Below are 23890 nucleotides of genomic sequence, written 5' to 3'. Positions count from 1 at the left end.
ATGCAGGACTTTTTCGAGTACTTTACTCAAACTGTTCAATAGACTAATGGGTCTAAAATTTTTTGCCTCGTTAGCGGGCTTGCCTGGTTTGGGTATCGGTATAACATGGGCTTCCTTCCATGAATCAGGGTAGTATCCTATGCTCAGAATACAATTAATCAATTTAGCGAGGAATTCGAGTGCAGACCTGGGAAGCTTTTTCAAGACAATATTTGGGATAGCATCCGGTCCATACGACTTTTTATTTTTCAAATTTTTAAGAATTATTCTAATTTCCTCAGGATCCGTCAAACGTCTTCTTCTTCTTCTTCTTTTTCAGCCTGTTTCTATCCACTGCTGGATGTAGGCCTCTCCAACTTCTTTCCATTTCGTACGATCCATTGCCATTTGCTGCCAGTTTGTACCTGCAATATTCTTAATTCCGTTTGTCCATCTCTCTGGTGGTCTACCTATAGCTCGTCTTTTATATGGTCGCCAGTTCATGATCTTTTTGGTCCAACGTTCGTCTGTCCTTCTTGCAATATGTCCCGCCCAGCTCCATTTCAGAGATGCTATTCTTTCCATGAAATCAACGACCCTGGTTTGTTGTCGAATCCATTGATTCGTCATTCTGTCTCTGAGTGTTATTCCAAGCATACTCCGTTCCATGGCTCTTTGTGTCACTCTCAATTTATCTTCGGATGCTTTCGTTAAAGTTAACGTTTCCGCTCCATAAGTGAGCACTGGAAGGACACAAGTGTCGAAAACTTTGCGTTTCAGACTATTATTCATTTTGCTTTTGAAAATTAGTCTGAGTTTTCCGAACGCTGCCCATGCAAGACCAATCCTACGTCTTATTTCTGCAGTTTGGTTGTCCAGACCTAACTTCAGCTTATGTCCTAGATATACGTAGCTGTCGACTCGTTCAATGACAGTGTCACCAATTTTGATTTCTCTATCGTCCCCGATGTTGGTCATGACTTTTGTTTTCGATAAGTTCATCTTGAGGCCAACTTTGTTTGCCTCTTCACTTAACTGTTGTAGCATAAGCTGAGCCTGACCTAGCTCAAACAAATTTGACGATGACTTCTGAGAGAAGGAGATTACTTCAGACAGCACAAGCGCATCAAAATCTGGATCTCCCATAACTCTATTTTGTTTGTGGATCTCGTCGTACACTTTTGCAATAGCATTTGCCTTATCAAATGGATTACTGATAAGGGAACCATCACTTGCCTTCAGCTCAGGCACTACTTTTCTACCATCACCTAGGAGCTTGCTTATATTCTTGTACATCTTTGTATTTGGTCTAATCTGTTTCAACTTATTCATCAGAGTTTCGGAGTTTCTTTCATCAATACTATTCTTAATTGTCATGGCTAGGCTTTTGATTTCCCTCTTTATATCAGGATCGTTGAGTTTACGGCGAAAATGTGCCCTTCTCAATCTCTTCTTTTTGGCAATTGGGTCCATCAGATGTTGCGAAAAATGGTTCTTGCTCGTGAAACACTTCTTAGGGATACATTCATCCATTGCAGAACTAATTGCCTTGGTCAAGTGCTTAACACTCGAATTTATGTCATCGCAATCTACTACAGGTGTAGGATTCAGTGCATCATTCACTAGTTCTTTGAATCTCGCCCAGTTAGCTCCCTTGAACATGAACTGTTCAACAGGGGCATCGTAAGAGATTGAGTCATTGATCTTCAAGAGGTACTGAACGGGACAATGGTCTGGGTTGAGTTCGGTAACACTACTACTATCGACATGAACACCCTTAGCCAGGGCTAGATCTATAGTGCTAGGATTGAGTTTGCTTCTATAGCAAGTGTATGCATTAGGATGGATTAATTGAGCTAAGTCTTCATCAACAAGAAATTTGAATAGGGCATTGCCGTTGCTATTGTTTTCAGAATTATGCCAATAGCAATGTTTAGCATTATAATCGCCTCCCATAAAAACGTTGGAGTGTAAATTCATGAGTTTCAAAAGGTCCTTTTTCAAAAGATTTTTTGGACAATAGAAAGAATTGACAACCAGAGATTTAGAGTTACTCAGAGCTAGGCTAATGCATGTTGCTTCAGAGGCCTCTAGCAGTGGCGTATTCAGTATTTCATGTTTGATATTATCTCTAATCAGAATCGCGGTCCCCCCACCAGAATCCGATAGACGATCGTTCCTGTAGATCTTATAATTTGGAAATTGTACAAAGTTACTATTATTCAGCTTAGTCTCGCTTAACAACAACAAATGAGGTTGTTGCTCTATCAAAAGGTACCTAACCTGTTCCTGTTTCGCTTTACTCCTGATGGAGTTCACGTTCCAAGCTATTATCTTCAAAACGTCTCGCAACATACCTATGTGAATTGGGATAGAAAGTCTATGATCATTATTTTTTTCATCATTGGATCGTTCACCTTTTTGTATTCTGGCACGAAAGACTTGATTTTCTGCATGAGTACAGTCAAAGAACAGTCAAAAAGGCTGTTAATTTCATTAATTATAAAATTAAAACTTGTTCCTTCTTCTCCAGTTCCATCGTTAGACTTCAAAACCTGGCTATATGACACATTGCTTTTGACGAATGTACTTTTACTGGAATGAGCAGTGTTACTTTTGATTGTATTCAATTGATTTTTACCTGATTTTTCTGGCGATTTTTTTAATTTTTCTGCGTATTTGACGTAAACAGGACACTTTTTGTAGTTGGCTGGGTGGTTGTTGTTGCAATTCACGCAAGTAGCTGGTTGATCGTCTTCAAGAGGGCAATCACCCGGAGCATGACTATGCGGGCACTTAACACAGCGGTATTCAAGTCCGCAGTTGGATGCTGCATGACCGAAACGTTGGCATTTCCTGCATTGGGTTCCAACTTCTTTTTTAATAAATGGTTGCCATGAAATGCGTTGATGGCAAACGTGTTTGATGGCCTTTGTCAATTCCGTAAGTTTGGTACCTTGTTCAAAGTTAATGATGAACATATCCATTTTCACCTTTCCTTTGGCAAACATTGGTTGAACACTCAACACTTTCACCTTTTGCAATTCCAGGTCTGCGATTATATCTTCGGGAGTGTACGTGTGATGAACTCCCTTCAGAACCATTCGTAGCGGTTTTTTGTCTACAGTTGTATACGTATAAAACGGAAGATGTTGCTTAGCAAGGAACTCTTTCAATGAGCTGTGATCTTCCAATGACTCCAGTGTCACAATATATCCTTCTTTCAAAATCTTAAAGTTAACCTTTCCCTTCAGCATAGACTGCATGTTGGAAATAGCTTCCTTCGGGTTCTTGAAAGCCTTCGTAATCGTAATCGGCGGTACACGTTGTTTTGAAGACGTTTTGACAGAGTGAGCGGGTCTTTTGAATTGTTTAATATTCATGTTAGTGCTTACTTTACTGGCCAAGTCGCCAGTATCATCGGTATCCAAAATTGCGAAGGGATTGGTATCCAGTATAGACTTTCGATTTAGTGTTAATGCTATGTCTTCTAAGGATAGCAGGGATCGTGATTTTTTCAGATTGGGTTCATTCTTTTTGGTTTCTCCGTCTGAATCGCGACGTCTTGAGTTTTTTACATTTGAGTTTTGTGGTGTATTGAACTCATCACTTGTTTTACCATTATCAATTACATTCTTGTCAGGCGGTTCAACGTTTTCATCATTTGCTGACGGCATCATTATTTACACTTTAGTAACACAGTATAACGTACAAATATTGTGAAATACAATTTAATTATTTGCTGAGGTAGCGGATTTTGTTGTTGAAAAATTTTTATTAATTGAATTATAGCAGTTAAGCAAAAATGCGTCTGTACTCTACAGTGGTCAACTATCAACTCGTCGCCTCTTCTTCTTCTTCTTTTTCAGCCTGTTTCGATCCACTGCTGGATGTAGGCCTCTCCAACTTCTTTCCATTTCGTACGATCCATTGCCATTTGCTGCCAGTTTGTACCTGCAATATTCTTAATTCCGTTTGTCCATCTCTCTGGTGGTCTACCTATAGCTCGTCTTTTATATGGTCGCCAGTTCATGATCTTTTTGGTCCAACGTTCGTCTGTCCTTCTTGCAATATGTCCCGCCCAGCTCCATTTCAGAGATGCTATTCTTTCCATGACATCAACGACCCTGGTTTGTTGTCGAATCCATTGATTCGTCATTCTGTCTCTGAGTGTTATTCCAAGCATACTCCGTTCCATGGCTCATTGTGTCACTCTCAATTTATCTTCGGATGCTTTTGTTAAAGTTAACGTTTCCGCTCCATAAGTGAGCACTGGAAGGACACAAGTGTCGAAAACTTTGCGTTTCAGACTATTATTCATTTTGCTTTTGAAAATTAGTCTGAGTTTTCCGAACGCTGCCCATGCAAGACCAATCCTACGTCTTATTTCTGCAGTTTGGTTGTCCAGACCTAACTTCAGTTTATGTCCTAGATATACATAGCTGTCGACTCGTTCAATGACAGTGTCACCAATTTTGATTTCTCTATCGTCCCCGATGTTGGTCATGACTTTTGTTTTCGATAAGTTCATCTTGAGGCCAACTTTGCTTGCCTCTTCACTTAACTGTTGTAGCATAAGCTGAGCCTGACCTAGATTCGCTGCTATCGGTACAATGTCATCAGCGAAGCGGAGATTGCTCAGGTACTCTCCATTTATCTTTATTCCCATTTTACTCCAGTTTAACTTCCTAAAAACACTCTGCAGAATCGCCGTGAATAATTTCGGTGAAATGGTGCCACCCTGCCTTACACCTCGGCCAATTCTGAATTTCTCCGTGCTCTTATGAAGTTTTATACATGAAGAAGTAGCATTTTTGTACACATATCGAATTGTGTTGGAGTACCTTGAGTCTACTCTACATTCGTCTAATGCGTCCAATATCGACCATGTTTCCACTGAATCGAAAGCTTTTTCGAAGTCTATGAATAGCAAGACTATGTCGATGTTGTATTCACGACACTTCTCAATAAGCGTTCTCATCACCTGCAAATGGTCGTTTGTGCTGAAACCAGATCTGAAAGCAGCTTGTTCAACAGGTTGGTAGAAGTCGAACTTGTTAGTGTTCCTCTTCGTAATGATTTTCATAAACAACTTGTAGAGTGTTGACAATAGGCTTATGGGTCGGTAATTTTCCAGCTTTGTTATGTCTCCTTTTTTATGCAGCAATGTAATTACCGCATTTTCCCAGGCTTCTGGTACTTCTTCCCATTGGAGACATTGATTAAACAAAGCCGTGATTGCCTTTAATAAGGAGTGTCCACCCAGTTTAATGGCTTCCACTGGAACACCATCTTCTCCGGGAGACTTTTTGTTTTTCATCTCGGCTACTGCGGCCTTGACTTCATCAACAGTTATGTCGGGTATATCCTCCGATCCCACGTTTCTTATTATTGGTCTATCTTCGGTTTCTTCCGTTGGACTCTGTCTTGCTGAAGAAAACAAATTCTCATAAAATTCTGTTGCAATGTTTAATATCGCATTTCGATCCGTTTGGATCGTTCCTGTTTTGTCTCGTAATTTGAAAATATCGTCGCCTGGCTCCGCGGAAGTTGCTGGACCAGTGTTTGAAACTGGAATCGGTAGGGGGACAAATTCTAAGAACAACCATGTAAAAATTATTGCTCTCGGTCATTTGGTCGCAGAGCAATAGAAGCTGAAAGTCGAAAATTCCACCTCTTCAAGAAGTGATGCCTCCTTGACGAAGTTCCCGATCCAGCACTTTAATAGCGTTTCTAGACTAGGCTAATGTGCTCTTTCGAATAATAATAAAACAATTTTGAAATTGGTTTCTTTTGATACATTTTCAGAGAAGTCACTTTTTTGCTACCCTCGGTGAACTTTGGCTACTCCCATACCTTGCCGGTTGGAATATTTCAACACAACATACCTTGGTCGAGTTAGCCTGAAGTCTAAGCTTTCCAATGCTACCCAATATGCCATGTATGATGCTCAGCAAGATCTATTTATGATAAAGATTTTGCATCGAGGTCGGGCTACTAGCAAATTTAGGGTCATTGAAAACGAAATTTACAAATATTACAAATTATTGTCTTTGAGCTATGTCTAATCGACTTACGTGAGTTATCCGTCGTATAATATCTGCTTATTTTGCCATTACAAACATAAGAATAGAAATTTCGTTTTCAATGACCCTAAATTTGCTAGTAGCCCGACCTCGATGCAAAATCTGTATCATAAACAGTTCTTGCTGAGAATCATATATGACATATTTGGTATCATTGGAAAAGTATGTTGTGTTGAAATATTTCAACCGGCAAGGTATGGAAGCAGCCAAAGTTCACCGAGGGTAGGAAAAAAGTGACTTTTCTGAAAATGTACCAAAAGAGACCACTTTCAAAAAAAATGTATTGCCATTCGAAAGAGCACATAAACTTTGTCTAGAAACGCTATTAAAGTGCTGGATCGGGAACTTCGTCGAGGAGGCATCACTCCTTGACGAGGTGGAATTTTCGACTTTCAGCTTCTATTGCTCTGCGACCAAATGACCGAGAGCAATAATTTTTACATGGTTGTTCTTAGAATTTGTCCCCCTACCGATTCCAGTTTCAAATACTGGTCCAGCAACTTCCGCGGAGCCAGGCGACGATATTCCTAGTTCTCAGAAACGGCTCAGCGGTTGCGCCTGCAACATGTGCCGTTGGATAGTACACGCCTCCCCTAACTCAGCTATGAAAAGAACCGAGATGGAAGTCGACATGTTTATTTAAAGTTCGTCTAGCCCCACCGTGGCCAGTAATTAAATATCATTTATTTCCAAGCAAGTGCGGCAAAGTATGTGTAAAATCGATGTTGCCCGGGATTTTGACTCGAGCAAAAAATGATCGGAAAGATCTCACTCAGCATTAAATGCATTGTACAGTTTTCTTCGCACCACTAGTAAATGTGGTCGTACAGTGGGAGGTTACTTAACATGTACGAATAAAAGAACGAATGAATCTATGCACATTTAACTATCTTTTAGTTGAAAACAGTGCTGGAATCATTGAGAAATCAGAAGTATCAGTGCATTGAAGTTTATAAGTAGTTCCCGGATAACAGTACGATATCAGTACATGGATAATTGCATACGAGAGAAGTTACGAATGTCAGTACACCTCGGCCGAAGGCCGGGTAACAGTGCTAGTTACATAATAATTTTACTTTAACTACATTAACCGGCGCAATAGGCTTTCGGTCAAAATAGGGTGACAGACGCACTAGGGTCACGTACGCAATAGATATACGGGTTTGTACGGGGCTCAGTCGCAGCAAACGCTCCGACTGTTCTGATGGCTCGTTTTGGGGGTTAGACTGCGTCAAGTCCTCCGCTATCGCTCTGGACATGACTTTGCATATAAATTAATATTTTTGTTCAATTTGAAATTTTTGGTACATTTGAAAGAAACGTCGCACGGGGCTTCGTAATTGCGCTCTGCGCAATTTTATGTAGAGATTTCATAGTAACTTTACTTTAACTACATTGACTGGCGCAATAGGCCTACGGTCAAAGTAGAGCGGCGGACGCACTAGGATCACGTACGGGGCTCCGACAAACGATCCGACTGTGTTGATGTTCGTTTTTTGGGGAGTCCAATTCGAAGTGTTACAAATGTATGCGTAAACCTATCAGACCCCAGTACTTCGTACGGGTCCAAAACGTTTACATGTTTAAAGCAATTTTTCGACTTCTACTTCGTCCCTAAAAGCCTTGCATCGCCATCGCGCGTCAAACCTTATCGGAAATGCATGGAAAATTCAATGGTTCGTTATTTTAAGATAAAAATGCAATTTTTAAAAGTAGAAATAAAATTTGATGTGGTTGTTTGATCTAGACAAATGACGAATTTGAATTCCAAATTTCGGTTTAGCGGTACAAGATACAGAAGTAACAATTTTGGTCTGGTCTGTTTGAACAAGTTTTCGTTTGTTCTATTCATACGTAAATAGCACGTGTTGAATAACAAATTGCTGCAAATTAGAATAGTAGTCCCGTAAGGTTAAGTAGAATTCATACAACATTAATCAGCTTTACCACGCTTTACCGTCTCGGCGGTAATAAAGTTTCTTTACATGCTACATGCGTCGAAACCCGTACTTTTCATGTTTGAAGCACGTCTTTTGACGCCCTCAGAATGTAAAATCAATTGCATAACTCGGGATATGTGGTATATGTAACTGTATACTGTATATCAATTGAGTTAGTATTAAACGAACCTCCATACAGAGATCACGTCTTTCTACTCCCGTCTGTATTCGGATACATAACAGAAAAATAAGAGGTCTCGTTTTCGTGTGTTTGTTGCCCTCGGCTTCGCCTCAGATCAACAAAATTCACATGAAAACTAATTTTCATCTTTTTATCCCTAGTCATGTAAAATACTATTGGTAATTTTCTTTGATCGTGAATTGTAAAAAAGCAAAGAGCCATGGAACGGAGTATGCTTGGAATAACACTCAGAGACAGAATGACGAATCAATGGATTCGACAACAAACCAGGGTCGTTGATGTCATGGAAAGAATAGCATCTCTGAAATGGAGCTGGGCGGGACATATTGCAAGAAGGACAGACGAACGTTGGACCAAAAAGATCATGAACTGGCGACCATATAAAAGACGAGCTATAGGTAGACCACCAGAGAGATGGACAAACGGAATTAAGAATATTGCAGGTACAAACTGGCAGCAAATAGCAATGGATCGCACGAAATGGAAAGAAGTTGGAGAGGTCTTCATCTAGCAGTGGATAGAAACAAGCTGAATTGTAATCGAGTTGTAATCTAAATATAACCAGACGATAAATTGAGAAAGTCAACACCACAATACATAGAGTTCCAGACATTGCTCTACTTTTCAGTGAGCTAAATAGCTGTTGTTTTCATTGATTTTAAAAATGTAGGCGTTTCCGCGTATCAATTTTAATACCGATGAAATCGCATATAACATTTAATTTCCTGAAACGCACTTACACAACTAGACTAGACTAGACTAATATGAAGACGTATAATAAATTCAATAAATTTTCCATAATTTGTTAATTAAAATCGACAATCGTGTACCTGCAACAATCATTAGGTGGTTTGTTTTAGACATTGAAAATGTTGCTAATTTTGCGTATTATTTTCTTAATATGTCTTGCTTTGGTTAGTGATTGCTTTGCTGACAATTCTATAGTAAGTCTAATATACTTAAGTGACGGTAATAAAATCTTCAAATGGTTACGCGGTTCGTAAGTTTGTCTTGTGAATTCACTTACACTGACTATTCAAAATATTACTGAGTGATGAAAAGTTGAATTTTACAACCATACCTAACGAGGCGAAGTGGAGTATGACAAGCCTACGACATGTACGAGACTTTTTTTACATATACATAGTTAAGGGTTGGTGCCTAGGCCCCAAAACTAGTCTAAGATATTTTTGATCTTACATACCTGGTAAGCGCTCAAAAGTCGAAAAATGGGGTTTTGTAGTCCGAATTTAATTTCCGTAAGGTGGTGAGGACACGGCGTGTATGGGTTCGTTGGAAAGCTGCGGTCGAGTATTCGTGTGGCAAATATTATTTTTAAAATTTTATGATAAACGGTCGATAATATGACATCGGGAAAATTTCTCAGAATCGATGGAACTTCGGTGTACTTTGACGAGAGATGTCAACGTTAACCGAGGGACCATCGATTTTGAGAAATTTTCCGGGGGTCATATTATCGACCGTTTATCATAAAATTTTTGGAAGGTAGTATTTGCCCCGGGAGTGTTCGACCTCAGCTTTCCAACAACCCATATACGCACCTTACGGAAATTATATCCGGACTACGAAACCCTATATTTCGACATTTTATCGCTCACCCTGGGTGGTATGGAAGATAAAAAATATATGAGAATCGTTTCGGTGCCTAGACACCCTGGTCTAACTAGAGTTCCGATAATTAGCTAGTCGAAATTCAAAAGGGTCACTCACGAAAAAATTCAGCTTTTCTTTCATCACGAGTCGCGGAACGACGTTTTTTGCGCTGAGATAGATAGATAGATCACGGTGAGGCTTAAAATTTTTAAATAAACGTGTAAGTTAACATCCAGGTTTTTTTCATAAGTGAGCAAGTAGAGCGACCTCGATGCAAAACTTTTTCATCAATATTTATTGTGCAGCATAAAGTATGGCATATTTGGTATCGTTGTAAAGCTGAGACTCTAAGCTACCATATAGGCAACCACGTTGACGGAAATCACTCATACTAGTAAGGTGTTGAAGCGTCCAAAGTTCACCGAGGGTAGCCTAAAAGTGAAATCTCTGAAAATGTAACAGAAAACTTCGATTCAAAAATAATGTTTTTGCTGTTCAAAAGGGTTTGCAAAACTAGTCTGGGATCACCATTCAAAGGCTTCCTCGGTTGCTTCGCAAAGGAGATATCAGTCTTTTAAAATGGTGGAATTTTTAATTTTAGCTACTATTGCTCAATGAAGAAATTATCGAGAGACATAATTTTTACACTGTAAATGTTAGAACTTGTCCCTCTACCAATTCCAATGTAAATCTTAAGCCCTCACTGTTCCACAAGCCTCGGCTGACGCTGGTGCTGGTTCTCAGGAACAGCTAAGGGGATTTTGCTAAAACTTGTTTACTTGAATAGCACTTCCCTCCCCCAACTCACTTATGAAAAAAGCCTGGATGTTAACTTTTAATAACTTACACGTTTATTTAAAAAAAATTTAAGCTCCACCGTGAGATTCATTTATTCATAATCATGCCATCATGCGCTTGAAAACCAAAGAAAGACGCCTCCACAACAACACTAACAACGAAATCACTCTATAGCCATTTCAACAACAAACCATGCACACTTGATCGCGTCCGAAAGAATGTGTATGAAAATCCATTTTCGGCTGATCTCAAAGTTTTAATCGGCAAACATTTCTCTCTGAGAATTCAATTTTTCGATCGAAATCCGTCGAGTTTCAGTTTTCAAGCGCAAAATAGTTTTGTTACGATTGATGAAAAGTTGCATTTTTCGGTACTAGTCGTAAGCTTAAAACGTGTATCGAAAAATTGAACTATCATCACGAGTCAACGACGATTTTTGAGCTTGAAAACTGAAATGAGACGAAACAACACAAGCAAAATCACTCTAGCCATTTGAACATGCACACTCGATCGTGATCGCGTCCGGAAAAATATATATGAAAATCCATTTTCGGCCGGAAAGAGCGGCCGAGAAGTATGTACAGAGAAACTGAATCATAGTTTGCGTGTCGAGATCCATCGAATTTCAGTCTTTAAGCCCAAAAATGAATTTTTCATACCTAAGACCTCCGTCCAATATGAAAAATACTATTCGTACCACGGACTAAAAGTCTTCTTTAGCGTATTCGATTCCAGATCTCGCCTTCGGCTCTGTCTGGAAACTTCTCACACGCTAAAAAAGACTTTTAGTCCTAGGTACGAAATGTACTATTTCGCAATTCAATGACGGAAATAAATTCTTTCTTGTCTGTTCTAATGTTTGTTTATTTCATCCAAGATCAGGGTGCGAAGCCAGTAATTTGTTAACCAAAGGGAAAACATTGAAAATTTTATTTCGATGGTGTTGTTAGCCACCCAAAATGGTAAATGGTCCACCTGCTTCCCATTGCTAACACATAATTTATCACAACATATGCAACCGATGATTCATCGGGAACTCTTTTTTTCACACGCTGAATCTATCATTCAGACACCTCTCTATGTAACGAAGATTCTTTTCGAATTTTTGCGTAGGAATAGTTTATTTCGAAAAACGTTGTATGTACCACGGTAGGTGTTCCAGTATTTCATTTCACAAGATGACTTGTCAACCTGGGCTTCGCCTCGGATCGACAATCGGCGAAAAAATATCTAAGCGCAAGTCGAGGCCATATATGAAAGAGTGATATATACGACAAAGTTGAATATTTGTGGAACAAAAAAACCTGTGTTGGTAGTACTGAATTTCATCTAGTTAGCTGTCAAAATGTATGAGACTTTGTAGCTCCTACAGCGCTTCAGCGCATCGCTACACCATCGTCTCATACAATTTTGACAGCTAACTAGCTCAAATTCGGTACTACCAACACATAAAATTTTAGCCTATGTTTTTCTTCTACATGTCGTATATATCTCTCACTCATATATGGTCGAGGCTCACTGCAATTCAATTTTTTGTTAGTTTGATTTTCACATGAATTTATTGCGAAACTCAACCGAATTGTTATAGGTTGTTAACTCGCAATCCAACTCCTATTTGCGGAACAAGGAAATTGAGAATGAAGAATGTACCTGGGATGGTAAATTGCAAACTACAACTTTACCACAAAGTAGAATTTTCACGAACGCTTATTACATTTAAATGAACAGCTCCGGACAATGTGCTTTCCGTATCGATTGGTCCATGTCTCGACTCACCCGGCTGCCTTATGCCTGATTGCTGTGGCTTTACCAGTGGCAGACTCACAAATATTTCTATAATTTATGTTGCGCCCATTGACATGGTAGAAGCTACGACACATGGTTACATAGTTGGAGCTTCTGTTGGAGATATGTCAAATCCATTGATTCACGTGCCGATACCGACTACCCAAGTACCAAATTTAGCTGTCACTTATGACTACGAATCTTGTAACTGGACACCATGTCCGCAAAAGGCTGGGAAAGTGTACAGATTCGATGGCTTGTTCACCATTCCCACTACAGCTCTCACAACATTGGTAATGCTAAGAAACAATAATTTATTAACATAGTTTGACACAGTCGAGTGTTATGCAAGGCTCATATAATTCAAATTAAAAAAATGCGCAAAATTTTAAATTTTAGAGCTCGCTTTACATGTGAAAAAGTAACCGCGCAATTTATATTTTAAATTCTCTTTCAGGTCGTAAATGCAAATTTTGTGGCTCAAATTAAATCGAATGCACCTGGCAATCCGATATTGTTTTGTAGACGAATATATGCACGAATTTTGAACCCAGAGATTGCGAGGAGTGTTACTGCTGTTCTCACCAATCCGTTGCTCGGCGTAACTTTACTCGGTTAATTGAATTGATTAAACAGCACCTCTTGCAGTAATTTTTGTTTTTACTTGAAATTCTTAGAGCCATTGGAAGAATAATAGAGAAGTTGCGATGTTCACTTACAATTACAAGTTGACGTGAAACGTGGAAATTATAAGTAGGACAGAGACTTTATTATGTAACATCGCGACTTTTGTGAGACATTGAGATTTCTATGAGGCAAATACTTTATTATGAAACATCTGGACTTCTTTAAGACATTAAACAGTCTGCGCAAATGACGTGTGGAGGCATCTCCACCTTATATTATAATCTGCCTTATCGATTAAGATTAGCACTTGAATTGTCAAACAGCATTTCAGCTGTCACATTACGTCACGAGTATGTCACGAGACCGTATATACACAGCTAAGTTTTCTTGAATAAAATCATTCATTCTGTGGACTCAAACCAAATAACTCGTTTTAGTTTCCCATAACTGGTGACCCCGACGTTCAAAAAGTTTACTCCCTTTCTCGGGGTTTTTCTTTTTTGTTCATATTCAAAATAAAAAGTACTCCCTTTCGGTGACTTTCAACTTTTGAGCTTGTTTCGGTCGTTGGACAATTAAAGTAAAATTTACTTTACAAGTCAATTAAGGAAAATCCTTCGTAAATTCGTAAAACTTTCCTATCCTGTTTAAATTCATTGCGCGCTATGGTTAGTGATTCAGATGAGACTCCGCCAGCCAGCAATGACGGACCGGTTCCGCCAGTCATCAATGACGGCTCAGGCCTTCCTGTAAATAATGACCGCTCAATCCATAGGATTCAGCTTAAAATTCCTCCTTTTTGGAAGAGAAATCCAAAGCTGTGGTTTCAGCGTTTTTAAGCTCAGTTCGCCACATCTGGCATTATGACTAAAATCACGAAATTCAATCACGTTGTCGGCGTGATTGAAACTGAAATTCTGGACTATGTGAGCGACTTGGTCCTCACTACACGTGCTACTAATCAGTACCAGGCTATCAAAAATCGGTTAATCAAGCAATTTTCTGCTACTGACTACCATAAACTCAAGACACTTCTTGAGGAGCTGACACTCGGTGACCGCAAGCCATGTGACCATCACATTCGGAGGTCGAAACAGCGTCTTTGCCTTAAGTTTATTCACTAAACGTGAACCATGGGAAAGGGAAAAGCGAAAAGCTTTGTTTGTTCTTGAAGTTTCATCTTTGTTCTTTTATTTTAGCTTTTCCGTTATAGGAATTTCAGCTGGGGGTAATTTAAGGAATTCCAAACGTCCCGGATAAGGACGCAACGATTTGATCTACACAGGATCTTCAGTAAATAATGAAAGGAGAAAGGGAAAGGGGCGTTGTGTTTTACTGTCTCGTTTGTGCTTTCCCTAATAAATTAAAGAGAAAGGAGTTGCTGTTTTGGTTGTTGAAGAAATGTGTCCGAATGTTGTTTTATTCATAGTTGTGCCAGTCCGAGCATTGTGCATTTGCGTCTAGCCCGTTGCCAAATTGTAACGTAAAAAATACAGCCTTCAAATGGCAAAAAAGAAAGAATAAGTGAAATGTCGGAAATGTCATATTTAAAATCAATCAACAAATGTGCAGACTTGATACTGAAACTGAAAAAAGGTTAATTCGGTCGCATAATCATTTACAGCACTCAGAATTAAACAGAAGAACAAGAACACAAGTAAAGATTGTATAACATGATGTTGCGTCTTGAACAAAATTGGATTGTAAATATTGCGCAGCAAATGCTCAGTGAAAAACTTATTTAATTAACCATTTCACGGGCAACGTTTTATTAAACATCAAACGCAACTATCGGCGGATACAGCGGACTGTCGTCCAGAAAATTGATAAGTGTGCGCATCGAATGTAATTGGTCTCTGGTTTCGTTTCGGAGGGCCTCTGTTTCGTTGGCCAGTTGAGAAATACTGGTTTGAGTTTGATGGGATTGGGCCAGAACGCCGTTGAATTGGATCTTTGCTGAACTACAGGCTTTCCACTTACGTACACACCATCGAACACACACAATTGTCGCACTCAACAAAATTAGAAAATTTGTTGAATTTTCCAAAGTTGCAGCTGACCAAAATGTGGTGTCGTCATTCGGTAGTTGTAAATGGATGTTTGAGCTGGAATTTTGTTGAAGTTGAATTTAGAGGAAGTGAACACTACGAAGGTTTTAATTTTATGAACACGGTATCTGAATTCTAAGGCTCAAAAATTTTTTGATCGATAAGTTTGCTTAACTCACTTTGTCATGATAGTTGAAGAAATATCTTGTATTTGACAACGGATCTGATAGGTTAGTCGTTTTTTACTGATTGTATACCAGAAAGAAAGTTGTTCGGATCGTATTTTCTTCGTTTTGACGAAAATCCCCTCTGTGCCCCTCGTAAAACTCTGAGACTTTGCCGAAGAAAGTAACTCTCTATCTCTCATAAGCCAAAAAATACTAGTCCTTTTATCCTACGCTCGAGTAGCTCAAAATTTGGTCACTCTGACCACTCTAGCTCAACCGAATCTGCACCAATGTTTCTAATTACTTGTTTGTTCGATTCGTGTGGCGAATACCTTTCATTTGATGGGTCGCACGCCTCTGTAGGTTTCAATACAGCTAAGCTACAGCCGAAAACGTGTGCCCGACCCTCGAAAACTACACTCAGAAACCACTTCGAGGCCAATAAAACAAAATTCTGATTTTTCCTGAGGTAATGGCGTATCACAATTTTTATTTTTATGCCCACCCTGAAGCTCCTGCAAAATGTCATGGAGATTGGCTGACCAGTTTCCGAGATCGACCGTCGATAGATAGGCAGACAGATAGATAGATCATGTCCGGAGCGATAGCGGAGGACTTGACGCAGTCTAACTTCCCAAAAAAGAACGAAGAAATTTTTTTGAGACGCGGCAACTATATATAGGCGAGAATTTAAGTTTCTTTCCTTTGGCCTGTATCACCACAAATCCTATTCTATCTTTTTCGCGCTTCAAATACGAGCAAAACGAGCTATCACTCGACTATGTAACTTTAAAATTGCCGGAGATACATCGTTTTGAAGTTGGTCATTTTGATAGAAAATGCACCAAATTAACGTTTTCCAAACAATCAAAATCATTCAACTTACTCTGTATGTTTCTATCTATCTGTCTATCTGTCTATCTGTCTATCTATCGACGGTCGATCTCGGAAACTAGTCAGCCAATCTCCATGAAATTTTGCATTAAAAAAATCGGGGCAGATTCGTTTGAGCTAGAGTGATTAGAGTGACCAAATTTTGAGCTACTCGAGCGTAGGATGAAAGGACTAATATTTTTTGGGTTATGAGAGATAGAGAATTACTTTCTTCGGCAAAGTCTCAGAGTTTTACAAGTAGAACAGAGGGGCATATGTGAAAAATGTCGAAAGTTGGAAATGGGTGGGTCAATTATGTTTTTAGAGGTATTTCTTGAATGGTGGCAGATAGAGGGTTACTTTCTTCGGCAAAGTCTCAGAGTTTTACGAGTAGAAAAGAAGGGCATTTGTAAAAAATGTCGAAAGTTGGAAATGGGTGGGTCAATTGGGGTTTTAGAGATATTTCTTGAATGGTGGCAGATACAGAATTACTTTCTTCGTCAAATTTTCGAATTTCGTCAAATTTTCGAATTTCGTCAAATTTTCAAATTTTCGATTTTCGTCAAATTTCGTCAAATTTTCGAATTTCGTCAAATTTTCGAATTTCGTCAAATTTTTGAATTTCATCAAATTTTTGAATTTCGTCAAATTTTCGAATTTCGTCAAATTTTCAAATTTCGTCAAATTTTCGAATTTCGTCAAATTTTCGAATTTCGTCAAATTTTCAAATTTCGTCAAATTTTCTTCTTCTTCTTCTTCTTTTTCAGCCTGTTTCTATCCACTGCTGGATGTAGGCCTCTCCAACTTCTTTCCATTTCGTACGATCCATTGCCATTTGCTGCCAGTTTGTACCTGCAATATTCTTAATTCCGTTTGTCCATCTCTCTGGTGGTCTACCTATAGCTCGTCTTTTATATGGTCGCCAGTTCATGATCTTTTTGGTCCAACGTTCGTCTGTCCTTCTTGCAATATGTCCCGCCCAGCTCCATTTCAGAGATGCTATTCTTTCCATGACATCAACGACCCTGGTTTGTTGTCGAATCCATTGATTCGTCATTCTGTCTCTGAGCGCTATTCCGAGCATACTCCGTTCCATGGCTCTTTGTGTCATTCTCAATTTATCTTCGGATGCTTTTGTTAAAGTTAACGTTTCCGCTCCATAAGTGAGCACTGGAAGGACACAAGTGTCGAAAACTTTGCGTTTCAGACTATTATTCATTTTGCTTTTGAAAATTAGTCTGAGTTTTCCGAACGCTGCCCATGCAAGACCAATCCTACGTCTTATTTCTGCAGTTTGGTTGTCCAGACCTAACTTCAGTTTATGTCCTAGATATACATAGCTGTCGACTCGTTCAATGACAGTGTCACCAATTTTGATTTCTCTATCGTCCCCGATGTTGGTCATGACTTTTGTTTTCGATAAGTTCATCTTGAGGCCAACTTTGCTCGCCTCTTCACTTAACTGTTGTAGCATAAGCTGAGCCTGACCTAGATTCGCTGCTATCGGTACAATGTCATCAGCGAAGCGGAGATTTCGTCTAATTTTCAAATTTCGTCAAATTTCGTCAAATTTTCGAATTTCGTCAAATTTTCAAATTTCGCCAAATTTTCGAATTTCGTCAAATTTTCGATTTTCGTCAAATTTTCGAATTTCGTCAAATTTTCAAATTTCGCCAAATTTCCGAATTTCTGTTATAAACTGTTGTAAAAAGCAGTGTTCTAAAACTTCTAAAACGACTGATATCCCAACAAAAATCTCTTCGAGAAAAGTGTGACGCAGTCTTTGAAGTACAATTTCTAAAATGAATGATATCGCTAGAGTTGACGCTTTCAGCTTCGTTACGCAAAAATTAAATTTTACACCCAATTTTAGTTCAAACAAGCTGGCTTAGTTTTTCTCATCATCTGCCAAATAATTTTTACCAAAAAAAATTTGACTGGAAACAACCAAAATTTTACCAAAAAAATCTGCGTCGCATGTGGCAGATAAATTTTCTTGCTGGTCTGTTCCTGAACATTTGCCACTTTGCGACGCAGATTTTTTTGGTAAAATTTTGGTTGATTCCAGTCAAATTTTTTTTGGTAAAAATTATTTGGCAGATGATGAGAAAAACTAAGCCAGCTTGTTTGAACTAAAATTGGGTGTAAAATTTAATTTTTGCGTAACGAAGCTGAAAGCGTCAACTCTATAAAATTGAATTTCGATCCGAATTAAGTGGGAAAAAAATCCTGTGTTCCTTGAACCTTTCTATATTCGAGAATTTCAATGCGAAGCTGGGAAAACGAGAAGAAGACTCAGAAGTTTCTATTGGTAGTTTTAGCAACGACCAAAGAAATGAGCGTGGAAATACTTTACTCAACTTCCTACAGCAACACAATTTGTACGCAATTAATTCATTTTTTGCCGGAAAGCCTCAAAGGAAATGGACTTGGGCTAGTGCAGATGGTGTAACGAAAAATGAGATCGATTACATCATAACTGGCTGTAAGTCAAGCGTTAAGAACGTTACGGTCCTAAACAATTTTTCAACCGGTAGTGATCACCGAATGGTTCGTGCAAGAGTCACGTTAAATACCAGATTTCAAAGATCACAACTAGTTCAGAAAAGTGAAAGGATTGATGTACAACGGCTTTACACACAAAATGAAGAATTTGCCGAATTAGATAACGTCAACAATCAATGTGAAACATTGGACGAATTGAATACCAAAATCGTCGATACAATAATGGGTTTCATGAAATCCAAATGCAAATCCGTCCAAGGGAAAGAATCAAAACTCAGCAGAGAAACGTTAGACCTGATCGCAAGCAGAGCAGAGTTGGTAAAAAACGGAGGGCGAGATTCGGTGGAATATCGGAACTTGTCTAAAAGTATCAACAAAGCAAGGAGATCAGATGAAAGAAAATATAATGTCCAATTGGCTCAAAACATAATTGAAGCTAACTGCAATATGAAAGTCCTACGGAGAAAAATGACAAACGCCAAAAAAGAAATCTTCAAACTACGAGACAAAACAGGAACGATCCAAACGGATCGAAATGCGATATTAAACGTTGCAACAGAATTTTATGAGAATTTGTTTTCTTTAGCAAGACAGAGTCCAACGGAAGAAACCGAAGATAGACCAATAATAAGAAACGTGGGATCGGAGGATATACCCGACATAACTGTTGATGAAGTCAAGGCCGCAGTAGCCGAGATGAAAAACAAAAAGTCTCCCGGAGAAGATGGTGTTCCAGTGGAAGCCATTAAACTGGGTGGAGACTCCTTATTAAAGGCAATCACGGCTTTGTTTAATCAATGTCCCCAATGGGAAGAAGTACCAGAAGCCTGGGAAAATGCGGTAATTACATTGCTGCATAAAAAAGGAGACATAACAAAGCTGGAAAATTACCGGCCCATAAGCCTATTGTCAACACTCTACAAGTTGTTTATGAAAATCATTACGAAGAGGAACACTAACAAGTTCGACTTCTACCAACCTGTTGAACAAGCTGCTTTCAGATCTGGTTTCAGCACAAACGACCATTTGCAGGTGATGAGAACGCTTATTGAGAAGTGTCGTGAATACAACATCGACATAGTCTTGCTATTCATAGACTTCGAAAGCTTTCGATTCAGTGGAAACATGGTCGATATTGGACGCATTAGACGAATGTAGAGTAGACTCAAGGTACTCCAACACAATTCGATATGTGTACAAAAATGCTACTTCATGTATAAAACTTCATAAGAGCACGGAGAAATTCAGAATCGGCCGAGGTGTAAGGCAGGGTGACACTATTTCACCGAAATTATTCACGGCGATTCTGCAGAGTGTTTTTAGGAAGTTAAACTGGAGTAAAATGGGAATAAAGATAAATGGAGAGTACCTGGGCAATCTCCGCTTCGCTGATGACATTGTACCGATAGCAGCGAATATAGGTCAGGCTCAGCTTATGCTACAACAGTTAAGTGAAGAGGCAATCAAAGTTGGCCTCAAGATGAACTTATCGAAAACAAAAGTCATGACCAACATCAGGGACGATAGAGAAATCAAAATTGGTGACACTGTCATTGAAAGAGTCGACAGCTATGTATATCTAGGACATAAACTGAAGTTAGGTCTCGACAACCAGACTGCAGAAATAAGACGTAGGATTGGTCTTGCATGGGCAGCGTTCGGAAAACTCAGACTAATTTTCAAAAGCAAAATGAATAATAGTCTGAAACGCAAAGTTTTCGACACTTGTGTCCTTCCAGTGCTCACTTATGGAGCGGAAACGTTAACTTTAACAAAAGCATCCGAAGATAAATTGAGAATGACACAAAGAGCCATGGAACGGAGTATGCTCGGAATAGCGCTCAGAGACAGAATGACGAATCAATGGATTCGACAACAAACCAGGGTCGTTGATGTCATGGAAAGAATAGCATCTCTGAAATGGAGCTGGGCGGGACATATTGCAAGAAGGACAGACGAACGTTGGACCAAAAAGATCATGAACTGGCGACCATATAAAAGACGAGCTATAGGTAGACCACCAGAGAGATGGACAAACGGAATTAAGAATATTGCAGGTACAAACTGGCAGCAAATGGCAATGGATCGTACGAAATGGAAAGAAGTTGGAGAGGCCTACATCCAGCAGTGGATAGAAACAGGCTGAAAAAAAAGAAGAAGATATTCGAGAAAAATATAAGTGATTGAAAAAGTGTGCAAATCTGGAAAATCCGAGAAATGCTTTTTTTTAAAGTAATTAATGTTTTTTATTTTTAACATAAAATAGACACCATTCGGAATATTTTCGCCCATGGAACCATGTCAAAAATATTTCATTTTATATTTTTAAATAAATTTTCATTACACCAACTACGAAAGTTGTAATTTTCGCTTCCCGAATGAGATGCGAAAGTATAAAAATTCAACTCTCAGTTAGCCACGACATCACAAGAGGTGCGAAAATACTTTCGCCTCCCAACAGAGGAGCGAAAGTACTTTCGCCCCTCAAACGAGGATGCGAAAGTAAATGACAGCAACAACATGTGTTCCGTCTGGTGTCGTTGTCATCCCTGTGATTGTTGTGATAGAAAAGAACGTGGCCAATAATTTATAAATTTTTCTTTTACCAGGGGGCTGCCGCCCCCTGGACCCCCGCATATTTCAGCTTATTTCGGTAAATTTCATCAGTTGGAACATTATAAGGAAGCTCAAATTACAATTTTCGTAGTTGTTGTAATGAAAAGTTGTGTGGATCACATGGCACGACGTAAAAAAATTCAACCTGTGCGATTGCCGCCCTGGCCTTCGGCCACGGGCTGCAAACTGTGATCCAAATAACCATTTCAAAATCAAAATTGCATAGAGCGAAAAGAAGTGTTGGGCATCGTCGGCTCCCTTTACCAAACCAAGCCGATCCCAGCTTGCCAACATCGCGATTCGAGTTACTGGTCGATCCATCTACGATAATCAACCATAAAATCGCTTTTCACATTCAATATGAGCGAAACGGCTTTTTTGGACAACTCGCACCCGACTACAATTTGATGTATTTTGTATGAAAATGACAAATTTCAAAACGATGTATCTCCGGCAATTTAAAACCTACATAGTCGAGTGATAGCTCGTTTTGCTCGTATTTGAAGCGAGAATATGATAAAATAGGTTTTGTGGCGATATAGTCTTTTTTTAATATCTTTTTATTATCATTCCAAAAAAATCAATTTGCGTGGAATACAAAAATTTCAGTAAAAACATTTTATCAAACGAGGACAGTCTAAAGGGCAGAAACTGAAATGTTCAGCTATATATAATTGCCGCGTCTCAAAAAAATTTCTTCGTTCTTTTTTTGGAAGTTAGACTGCGTCAAGTTCTCCGCTATCGCTCCGGACATGATCAAACATTATTGCAATCTGAACAGCCCAGACAATCTCAATCCTGTACAGAGACCGTATTTTTGCACAATAGTGCAGTTGTGCTGCAAAGCGGATATGGCAAACGACGAAGACGATGGATGTAAAAAAATAATTCAAAAATCCTCAAAATATTCGCTGGTTCATTTATTAGTACATTACTGTTATAAGGCTGTATATAAGAGACGTGTACGTATACGAGCGCTTGCTCAAGTATTAGTACGAGTCTCTTATATACAGCCTTATATCAGTGAGGTATTTTATCGTAGTAGGCAAACATCTCTTTTTCTAGTGATATAATTTTGCTTGCAAAACCTTTAGCTCTCTAGGGTAAATTTGTTTACTCTTATGTACGTCTTGTATATAGCGCACTATACACACACACCGTATACGATAATATATATTACACACTCGTCACGAGGAAGTCTAGGCTTGCCGAGACTGATACTGACAAGTGTTTACTCTATTTTATCATATAAGCGAAAACGAGACAGCAACATCATGTCCGGAGCGATAGCGGAGGACTTGACGCAGTCTAACTTCCAAAAAAAGAACGAAGAAAATTTTTTGAGCCGCGGCAACTATATATAGGCGAGAATTTAAGATTCTTTCCTTTGGCCTGTATCACCACAAATCCTATTCTATCTTATTCGCGCTTCAAATACGAGCAAAACGAGCTATCACTCGACTATGTCTTTAACTTTAACTTTAAAATTACCGGAGATACATCGTTTTAAAGTTGGTCATTTTGATAGAAAATGCACCAAATTAACGTTTTCCAAACAATCAAAATCTTTCAACTTACTCTGTATGTTTCTATCTATCTGTCTATCTATCGACGGTCGATCTCGGAAACTAGTCAGCCAATCTCCATGAAATTTTGCAGGAACCTCAGGGTGGGCATAAAAATGAAAATGTGATACGCCATTACCCCATGAAAAACCAGAATTTTGTTTTATTGACCTCGAAGTGGTTTCTGAGTGTGGTTTTCGAGGGTCGGGAACGCGTTTTCGGGTGTAGCTTAGCTGTATTGAAACCTACAGAGGCGTGCGACCCATCAAATGAAAGGTATTCGTAACACGATTCGAACAAAAAAATAATTAAAAAAATCGGGGCAGATTCGTTTGAGCTAGAGTGATTAGAGTGACCAAATTTTGAGCTACTCGAGCGTAGGATGAAAGGACTAATATTTTTTTGGGTTATGAGAGATAGAGAATTACTTTCTTCGGCAAAGTCTCAGAGTTTTACGAGTAGAACAGAGGGGCATATGTGAAAAATGTCGAAAGTTGGAAATGGGTGGGTCAATTGGGGTTTTGGAGATATTTCTTGAATGGTGGCAGATAGAGAGTTACTTTCTTCGGCAAAGTCTCAGAGTTTTACGAGTAGAAAAGAAGGGCATTTGTGAAAAATGTCGAAAGTTTGATTTTCGTCAAATTTTTGATTTTTGTCAAATTTCGTCAAATTTTCGAATTTCGTCAAATTTTGTCAAATTTTCGAATTTCGTCAAATTTCGTCAAATTTTTGAATTTCGTCAAATTTTCAAATTTTCGAATTTCGGCAAATTTTCGAATTTCGTCAAATTTCGTCAAATTTTCGAATTTCGTCAAACTTTCGATTTTCGTCAAATTTTCGAATTTCGTCAAATTTTCGATTTTCGTAAAATTTTCGATTTTCGTAAAATTTTCGATTTTCGTAAAATTTTTGAATTAAAACTGTAAACTGTTATAAAAAGCAGTGTTGACTACACTTCTAAAACGACTGATATCCCAACAAAAATCTCTTCGAGAAAAGGGTGACGCAGTCTTTGAAATACAATTTCTAAAATGAATGATATCGCTAGAGTTGACGCTTTCAGCTTCGTTACGCAAAAATTAAAT

General features: G+C 38.8%; 1 protein-coding gene and 1 long non-coding RNA gene across 2 annotated transcripts; one reads left to right on the top strand and one right to left on the bottom strand.

The window, feature by feature from the left end:
- Nucleotides 1–4450: 4450 nt before the first annotated feature.
- Nucleotides 4451–21649, bottom strand: LOC119084752. Its single transcript, XR_005089133.1, has 3 exons — nt 21443–21649; nt 11706–11712; nt 4451–4463 (listed from the first exon to the last, which is right to left on the bottom strand). It is a non-coding gene; the product is annotated as an uncharacterized LOC119084752 (long non-coding RNA).
- Nucleotides 8998–13147, top strand: LOC119084751. Its single transcript, XM_037194821.1, has 4 exons — nt 8998–9151; nt 12208–12277; nt 12348–12697; nt 12862–13147. Exons 1-4 carry the CDS (start codon nt 9077–9079, stop codon nt 13021–13023), a joined length of 657 nt encoding a protein of 218 aa, XP_037050716.1. The 5' UTR covers nt 8998–9076; the 3' UTR covers nt 13024–13147.
- Nucleotides 21650–23890: the final 2241 nt, after the last annotated feature.

The sequence above is a fragment of the Bradysia coprophila genome, unplaced genomic scaffold (genome assembly GCF_014529535.1).
Source record: "Bradysia coprophila strain Holo2 unplaced genomic scaffold, BU_Bcop_v1 contig_93, whole genome shotgun sequence".
In the NCBI taxonomy this organism is placed as follows: domain Eukaryota; kingdom Metazoa; phylum Arthropoda; class Insecta; order Diptera; family Sciaridae; genus Bradysia; species Bradysia coprophila.
The sequence above is the reverse complement of the archived record's forward strand: the minus strand, read 5'-3'. Positions and strand labels throughout refer to the sequence as shown.

Bases quoted from the DNA above. Each gene is read 5' to 3' on its own strand.
- LOC119084751 (XM_037194821.1), top strand. From the start codon at position 9,077: ATGTTGCTAATTTTGCGTATTATTTTCTTAATATGTCTTGCTTTGGTT. The intron at 12,278-12,347 runs GTAAATTGCAAA...TTAAATGAACAG, and splicing joins TGAAGAATGTACCTGGGATG to CTCCGGACAATGTGCTTTCC. The intron at 12,698-12,861 runs GTAATGCTAAGA...ATTCTCTTTCAG, and splicing joins CTACAGCTCTCACAACATTG to GTCGTAAATGCAAATTTTGT.